This window comes from Leucopleurus acutus (assembly GCF_964270905.1).
Source record: "Leucopleurus acutus genome assembly, chromosome: 12".
NCBI lineage: Eukaryota > Metazoa > Chordata > Mammalia > Artiodactyla > Delphinidae > Leucopleurus > Leucopleurus acutus.
Genome location: NC_139154.1, coordinates 17,493,839 through 17,502,128, shown reverse-complemented (window position 1 = coordinate 17,502,128; position 8,290 = coordinate 17,493,839). Strand labels below are relative to the sequence as shown.

Below are 8,290 nucleotides of genomic sequence, written 5' to 3'. Positions count from 1 at the left end.
TTCTGTTTTCCTGTGACGTCAGGGCCTCTTAGAGTGGAAGAGTCCCTGGAGACTCGAGGAGGTGCGTAAGGGTGACATCGTCCCCATCCTTGTGAGTCTTGTCTGAGAGCCTGGCGTTTTCAGCCTTTCATGGTGTTGTGAACCACCCCCCCCAAATTACAGGGTGGCTCCATTACAAAAGTTGTTTATTTCAGTGGAAAATTACAACTCTGCCCTTCTTGTTGGAAGTGGTCTGAACAGAATGGTCAGAATATCCCTAGACCCCGGAAACAAGGAACTGGTAGGAAGCCCAAGGGTAGTGCTGTGGATGGGCAGAAGAAAAGCCTGGCAGACATGGGGGGAATTAGTCTGGTGGGGCTGGAAGTTCTGGGAAAATAGCTCACAGGTGATTTATGTGTCCCTGGAGGAGTTTCAGCTTATGGCCTGTTGTAGATTTCAGGTTCTGATGGGAGTGGTGAGGTTGGAAGAGTTGGCATTGCTGGTGTTTAGTGAATTGATGATATTGGCGTATATTTGAATGGGAGCGCTCAGCCGAAGTTCAGGCTTGACCCAGCTCATGGCCAAATAGTTCTAGAGAGAATAGATAAGAGTTCGCCTGAAGTAGCAACCTGAGGGCCCTCTCTTGGGTCATCCCGAGAGCAGCTGTGCCTTTTCCCCTGTCTCCAAGGTTGTCACTCACCGGAGCTGAATATATAAAGTTGAACAGCAGAAGCCCTATAAGCAGGATGATTGAGATGGCTATGATTTTGAAGCGGTAGCGTTTCCAGAAAACGTGGATGAACCTTGTAATGGGTGACCGAAACCACATGAGCAAGGTATGGGTGCGTCTGTCCAGGAGCAGAGATGGCAGAGAATGGAGGGCAGAGGGAAACTTCAGGTCAAGCAATCCAGAGCAAAGGTCTTTCATTTTAAAAAAGCAGCTTCTGCTTCTGCCCTCCCCCGTCCCCAGCTGTTCTCCCCGATTGAGCCGGAGTGGGGAGGTGGGGGGCGGTAATTATCCCTCTTTACTTGTCAGCCTCCTTCCCTGGTCACCACCCCATACAGACTGCTAGGCCCCGCAGCTCAGCTTTGTGAACGAGGAAGAGGCTTGGTGCCTTTGCCCTGCAGGACCCTTACAGGGGAGGATGGAGTGTAGGGTATTGGTTGGGTTCCGACTGGCCTCTTCCTGCTGCCTTGATTAAGGCTTCCTTCTCTGTCAAAATCTCCAGGGTCATCTTCACTTTACCCTAGAAACACCATGGGTGGTGGGAGCTGAGCTCAGACGGCAGGAGCAAGGATAGTTTTAAAGGCCTCTTCCCAGGGTCCAGAAAGGGAAAGGGATTTAGCTCAGGCCCCCAGGGTCTGTCAGAGCCAAGTTACGCGGCACAGTAGTCAGCCCTGTCCTAGGCAATAGGCACCTTCCCCAGCGCCTACCGACAAGCGCCATTTGCCGCCATCGAGGACCTGGCAAGGCCACCAGCCGCTTACAGTCTTCATCTTAAAGAGGGAGCAGTGCTTGTACTGGAGGAAGTGAGGCCGCTTGGGGTCAGCATCCATCATCTTGATGGAGCATAGCTTGGCGTGCCGGGCCGGGAGGGGCATGTCAGACAAATCCAGCTCCAGGACCCCTGAGCCCAGAGAAATGCCGTCAGCAAAAAGGAGCTCCCTGTTCTGTGGTCACGGGCCCTGTGCCAGGATCTCACCCAGGAAGTCGTCCGCGGAGATGATGTTATTGTCCCAGATCTGGATGATGAGCCGGGCTGGGAACTTCATCACCGTGGGGTCCAGGCTCCATATGTAGTCCTGGAGGATGGCAGGAGAGCGTATTTCCGGCCTGTCTCCTCTGAGAGTTCCTTTGGCCACTTAGCAGCCCATCACCCAGCAGTGATGGACCATTGAGGAGGAGGAGAAAGTGGGGGAGGGGGAGCGGGGAGTGGTTCCACCCAAGGCCACATTCCAAGTGTCTTGGTGCAGCTCGCAGGCTCTGAGGGGAGAGGTAGGAGTGCATCCCGCTCCTGGGCCTGTTACCTTCTGACTCAAGACGCACGCTTGCTCTGCTGCCAGGTAGTCCAAGGTGAAGATGAACCGCCAATTGAAGATGCCCTCCCCCGTCAGGGAGTGGTAGTGGACATCTGTCTTCTGCATGTCCTTCTCCAGCCCGAGTAACCACCTGGGGCCAAAGTCCACTCACCTGGGGTTCACTCGGATTGTCCCCACCCCTAGCGGGAGCCCTGGGAGGGGGGCTGCCCAGTAGACGCCGGGCGTGGGTGGAAATGGAGAGACAGAACTGGGCAAGTCTGAGGGCACTCTGACGGAGCCCCACTCCTCTCCCTCACCCTTTGACATAGATGTCGCTCATCCTCTCGGTACTTAAACTGTTTTCCTTCAGGTCCATGTGGGCAGTTTTCCAGATAATGCAGCGCAGCTCATACCTGTAGCCACTGTTCTCTGAGGCTTTGCTGAGGAATAGCTCCCCAGCTGCAACCTCGGTGAGGGAAGAGAGGCCTGGGAGGCTGCCCTCCGTGCCCACCCAAGTCGTGCTGCGTTTGGGGGACCACAGGGAAAGGAGGCTCCCCAGTTTCCCAACAGAGGAAAAGAATCACCGTGACTCAGTGTTGGAGCCCACTGGTGCTCCGCACGCTGGGAAGGCCACACTGAGTGGTGCAGTTGCTCAGGAGATGGGTGTCACTCACCTCCTAGGCTTTCTGGGCCCAATGTTGAATGGGGGGCCAGGAGGCCCAAGCTTCTTGGGGAAGATGTCCACCCACATTTGCACCTTTCCCTAGAGTGGAGATGGATTCGCTGGCTGGGGTTGGCCAGCCCCCGTTCTCCGCATCCTGGTCTGGGGGGGGCCCTGTCTCAGCTTCTAGGTCTGCTGAGGCTGTGTTTCCAACACCAGGTGGTGGGGTATCGAGGCATCTGGGAGGTGGGATGGACTTCAGACCGGAAGTCAGCACACCGCCCCTCAGCTTCCACTTGTTTCTTTTTTTGGCTGGGAGAATAGTGCAGAAAGGCAGGGAGCATACGATGGCTACGAGGCTGATGGCTGTGGGGCACGGATGTCAAGTGTAACCGGGGTCTGGAGGGTTGATGCCATTTAACAGGTCCTGCTGGACAGCCTCTCTGGATGGGGCTCCAGAATGGGATTGGGGCTGCAATTATTAGCCACCTTAGTGGCCCTGAGTAAGAGTAAACTAGGTGATCTCCAGGTCATTTTATGTTGTGGAACCACATCCTAAGGATGTCAAGCTATCCACAAAGCACAGGGGTCTAGGAAAGAAGGGTTGAAGCTGGTAAGAAAAGGGGAGACAAAAGAGTTAAGAGGGTAGGACTACCAACAGTGGAAGACAGATTCCTTTAAACCATGTGACCTAGGTTTATTCTTTTGAAATTGGCCCCATTTAATGAGAAAACAGGTTTAATGAGGATGGTTTTAAAAAGTGCTCAGTAGAGAACTTTGTATCTAGAATGTGCTATCAGCTTGAGAGATTTGGAGAATGAGGTGAGCCATTCTGGTGGCTGGAGGGTAGGGGATAATTAGGGTGCCTGTGGGGATTTTTATTCCTCCTGTTAGGGGTTCCTTGCCGTGGAGAAAACACAGCCTGCACTTAACAGCCAAGCCGGGGCTGTGATGCCTGCACTCTGACCCCAGGTGCTGCCTCCTTAACCCTCCCTCAGGAGAGACTAAGGCAGTGCTGGCACCGGCGGGGAAGGCCCCGAAACACTTCCACAGCTGACACGGGGCCTCGGCTTCTTGTTGGTGACTTTTCCAGCTCTGAACTTCTCCATTCTAAGAGACACCACTGCGACTTCTTGCTTATTAACATGCACAGAACGTGCTTGTCTTCTTTTCACGTACATCTGTGGGTGCCCGGCCTCTCCTTCCCCTCTTGTCCTGGATGGGTGTGCTTCCCCATCTCCTGATCCAGCCCCTCCAGTCTCATACCTGGTCGATGCCCGGCTGGCTGTCGCTGTACAGCGTGCGGGTCTCCACGTGCTCAGGTACCAGTCCCTGGGTGTGCAGGAGGTACAGCGCAAGGCGTTCTTTCTTAGATCCCAAAAAGCGAGCAGTAGGGGGCTTCAGCTCTAGATTGGAGGGGGATGGAAGGAGGGGATCACGAGGTCATTAGCCTTCCCGTCTCCCACGTAGGCCCCTTCTCCACCCTCAGCCTGGGCAGTGGACTTGGTTATCCGTTACAGGCGAGAAGGGGAGGCGGGCAGCTCCTCCATCCTGTAGCCCCACTTGTCGCAGAGGCCCAGCTCTGTGCTTTCTGGCAGTGTGCTGTGCTTCTCACCAAAGCTTTGCAGTCTGAATTTTTTCCCATTGTAAAACACAGAGTCATCCTCAGGGCTGAACAGAGGCGGAGGCAGTCCTTTCTGCCTGGCATGGTGTTCCAAGAGCAGGCTTGGGGGCATCTGATCCCGCCACCTAAAGGGCCCTGACCTGTGGGGAAAAGGTGGGGAGATCTGAGTCCTGGAGAAGCCTCTGCTTCGAGCTGCAGGCTGACCAGTGCTGGGAGCAGGGGTGCAGACAGGTGCGGGCCCTGGTTCCCCAGCCTGGGATGCAGGCGTCTTCGAGGGGAGCCGTGGGCTTACTCTTCCACCACCACCCCCCCACCCCGTGCTCCCTTGCCCTGGTTCAGGTCCACGCTTACTGGCAGTAGGATTTGGAGAGCCCACAACGAGCTCCAAAGCCAGACAGGAGTCGGTTTTCAAGGTCAATGACTGTGGTTCCAATCTTATCATCGGGTGAAAATAGGTCAAAGTCATACAGCTGGATCTCTAGGTCCTTCTCCAGGGGGATGGTGCAGCTCATTTCAAACATCCTTGGGTGAGGGTGTTGGAGACACAGAGACCGAGGACCATGTTATCTACACAGCTCCCTCTCCAGCATCCCAACCACACGTGCCCGTGCTCTACCCCCTGTTTGGCCCTGGTGAATTTGGAGAGCAGAGCCTGGGATGGCTCTTGTCCGCCAATAGCCATCCCTCAGTCGTGGCTGGGAGTAACTTTGGACAGGCCTGGGGTGTGGGACTCTGAGCTCCCTTCCCAGGCAAAGTGGTTGAGGGGGGAGGGGAGAGCTGGGCTGCCCATCAATGCATCTTCTGTCTGTTGGACACTGTGCTAGGAACGTGGAGGCTAGAAAGGAATGTGAGAGTTCTCTGCCTTCTAGAACTGCTCCCGGCACAGGGAGCGGGGACGTGGGGTCGGGTGCGTTGGGGCATCTCACACGCCAAAGATGGGGTCCAGAGTGTTGGGCTGGTACTTGTCCCGGTTGCCAAGCTTTGTCTTTCCCAGTTTCAGGATCACATAAGGGTCACACTGGGGTTCAGACAGACGTGAGAGAAGGACGGGAAATGCAGTCAGCCCAGGTTGGTCAGGGAGGGCGGGAGTGGGGCAGAAAGGAGCCCCTTGTACCAGGTGGGGCCTGTGGGAAGTTGGCAGTCTGGATGTCAGCCTGAGGGAGCTCCGGGATGCTGGGGTGTAGGGTGAGGTGAGGGGGGTGCCCGGGCTGGGGGCTGGGGAAGACAAGCGCTGCGGTTCAGGGCTGCTCGTTACCAGGCCGTTGGTGTCTTGGGGCTGCAGGTTGGCTGCTCGCACCACGTACACCCGCACCAAGCACTGCTGAGGGAAGTCCTCTTTCTTAGGCCAAGGCAGGAACTGGCGAGGGGGCTTGGGGGTGTCTGGATTCTCAGGAAAGGGGTAGACACGGAATTGGCCCTGTGTGTGTGTTGGGGAGGGAAGGTATTGGCCTCTGGCCTGGCTCTGTAGAGCCCTCCAGGAGGTACCCCTGGTCTGTGTTGAGGGTGGCAGGGATGAAACCCGTGAGGACGGGTAGGGGCATGTGCCGCAGAGATGCTCTACGGGGACCACGGTGGTGTTTTCCGCTGAAGGGAGGTCTCGTTCCACCCCCACCCATCCCTTGGGGTCCGCACTTGTTTTCGAAGGCTCTAGGGCCTCCGAGAGCAGCACAGGCCCGAGCTGGGACTGAGAAGCCCTCGCCCTTCCTGAGTTGGGGGAGGCCACCCTGAGTCCCTGCAGAGGTCAGTCTCTGCCCCCCACTCCCAAGACTGTCAAGCCCTCCGTGCCCCATCCTCATGCCGAGCGTATAGAACCAGCGCTCCTGTCAGAGTCTTCCCTGGACAGAAGGGGCACGATGTGACAGGTGCAGCTAGGCAGGGCTGGGACACGCACCTTGAACTCCCCTACCACAGGGCTGTCCAGCTTGGGCCTTTCTTGGTAGAGTCTGAAGGTCTGGCAGAAGTCCTGCAGGCCCTGGAAGGCTGGCACGGCCTCCAGCTCGCAGTCGTATACCTGTGGGAGGGCGTGTGGGACCCGGCTGGCGGGGGGAGCTGGCCAGGGCTTGAGGGGACCATTCCTAGGATCGGGGTTGAGGGGCCACCCAGGTCTCGCCCCAGAGCATCTGCCCCGGGGTCAGCAGAGCTGCTGCTGGTGGGCAGCCCTGGTTCCTGAAAGGGTGTGGCCTGTGGCGGCGTGGCCAGGAGTCTTGTGAAAAGGAAGCCACCCCCCGACTTGGTGGTTCCCCAAGGACTCGGGGCTGGGTTTGTTGGCCTCTCCCCGCAGATTTTCTCCATCCTTCATCAGTCTCCCGTCGTAGGGGCCTGCAAACCTTCAGGGTGTGATACTCTTTGTACTTGTACTTTAGGGACAGGGGAGCATCTCCTGTGGCCCAGAACAGCTTGCTCCACCAGTCCACTTCCTGGTCGTGTTCATCCTGGCAGTGAGGAGGAGGGGCATTTTGGCCCTCGGGGAGAAGGCACCGTGGCCTTCCTCTGCCCGGAGTCATGCTGCCCCACCTCCCTGAGCTGCCTGGACTTGTTCCTTATTCCCCGGGGCTGAGCCTACGTCACCTCAGCATTGCTGGACTTGAACCAGAACTTTTCATAAAGGTAACCTAGGAGCTGAAAAATGATTGCGGTGAGCTAGGCAAGGCCTGGCCGCCCGGTCCGCCCACCGCCTCTGACTTCCGAGCTCAGAAGGGGTTCGAGGCCACGGCTTCCTGCCCTGGCTCCCTTGCCCTTCACAGAGGCTTTTTAATTCAGGGGTCCTCAGACATAGGACTGGGGCTGAGAAGGAGGGTCAGGTTAGTTCTCGGTTCTCATTGCCCACAGCTCCACACTTAACTCTGGAAAGGCTCAGAAGTTCAGAGCCTCAGGCCCCACCCCAGGCCTCCTGAAGCTGAGTCTGCTTTTGCTCCAGATGCCAAAGGATTCCTGTGCGTTCGAGGTTGACAGTGCTGCTCTAGAGCAGCAGTTCTGAACTTTGGAAACACTGGAATCACCTGGGGTGGGGGTGGGGCGTAGGTGGTTTGGGCTTGAATAAAATAATTGCTGCTTCTGGTTCCTACCCCCAGCAACTGGTCAGAAACCATTTTGGGGGGGGGGGGGCGGGCTGTGCAGCACTTGGGGTCTTAGCTCCCCGGCCAGGGATCGAACCCATCCCCCCTGCAGTGGAAGCGCGGAGTCCTAACTACTGGACCGCCAGGGAAGTCCCTCAGGATTTTTAAAACTCTCGGGCATTTCTAATGTGCAGTCCAGGTTGAGATCACTGCTTTCGAGTTCTCGTGAACAAGTAGGCCTCACGCTGGGGGCGCGGATATCGGAACTCTGTTTAATCTGTACCCTCCTCAGGCACAAGGGCTGTTTCCTCTAAATGGCATGGGGCCTCCAGCCCTTTACTCACCTCCTGGTACTTCTTCACAGACAGCACTGCGTGGAGAAAGCGCAGTCATGAGTCTCAGGAGAAGGGAGAAGTGGGCGGGGGGAGGGCCACCAACCCGGAAGGACAGCCAGGGCCTTGGCCACTCCCAGTGCCAGCGTGTTGGTGAGGTCTGGGGAGGGGCAAGGAGAAAGGGCCGTACTTGGAGGCCGTGGGGGCATGTAGTCCTGAGCCCACGGGTCACAGAAGTAGGGCTGTAGGGAGTCAACGTTGGCCTGACCCACCACGGTCTCCTGGCCGAAGTCCTGGTTGTCCACCACCTTCAGCACCAGGGGCAGCGCAAAGGCCTCATCCGTAGGCATGTACTGCAGCCCCAAGGAGAGGCCAGGGCGTGAGGCTTCCCACGAGCCGGGGCGGCCCCAGCCCTGGCCCAAGGCCTTCTCACCAGTGTGAGGAAGAGGGTTGACTGGGTGAAGTTGGGATTGGTCTGGAAGTCCCTGATGGGCTCTGTCTGCACGGACTCTTCCCAGCATTCCACCAGGAGCCGGGGCGAACGCACCTGCTTCATGTTCCGAAGGCCCCAGACCAGCATCTGCCGGAACAGAGAGGGAGGGTGGGGGAAGGGGCAGGC

General features: G+C 57.4%; 1 protein-coding gene across 1 annotated transcript in view; it reads right to left on the bottom strand.

The window, feature by feature from the left end:
- Positions 1–435: 435 nt before the first annotated feature.
- Positions 436–8,290, bottom strand: part of FER1L5 (fer-1 like family member 5) — a gene marked incomplete at both ends in the record, with an annotated part of 55,397 nt that continues 47,542 nt past the window's right edge. The window contains 19 exons of the mRNA XM_082851232.1: positions 436–570; positions 680–827; positions 1,117–1,226; positions 1,414–1,607; positions 1,683–1,782; positions 2,008–2,149; positions 2,316–2,411; positions 2,673–2,761; positions 3,926–4,065; positions 4,275–4,423; positions 4,635–4,805; positions 5,210–5,301; positions 5,539–5,700; positions 6,175–6,294; positions 6,611–6,715; positions 6,852–6,902; positions 7,684–7,709; positions 7,862–8,024; positions 8,105–8,251. Of these exons, the coding sequence (XP_082707358.1) occupies positions 436–570; positions 680–827; positions 1,117–1,226; positions 1,414–1,607; positions 1,683–1,782; positions 2,008–2,149; positions 2,316–2,411; positions 2,673–2,761; positions 3,926–4,065; positions 4,275–4,423; positions 4,635–4,805; positions 5,210–5,301; positions 5,539–5,700; positions 6,175–6,294; positions 6,611–6,715; positions 6,852–6,902; positions 7,684–7,709; positions 7,862–8,024; positions 8,105–8,251 (2,340 nt within the window). The remainder of the gene's footprint in view (positions 571–679; positions 828–1,116; positions 1,227–1,413; positions 1,608–1,682; positions 1,783–2,007; positions 2,150–2,315; positions 2,412–2,672; positions 2,762–3,925; positions 4,066–4,274; positions 4,424–4,634; positions 4,806–5,209; positions 5,302–5,538; positions 5,701–6,174; positions 6,295–6,610; positions 6,716–6,851; positions 6,903–7,683; positions 7,710–7,861; positions 8,025–8,104; positions 8,252–8,290) is intronic.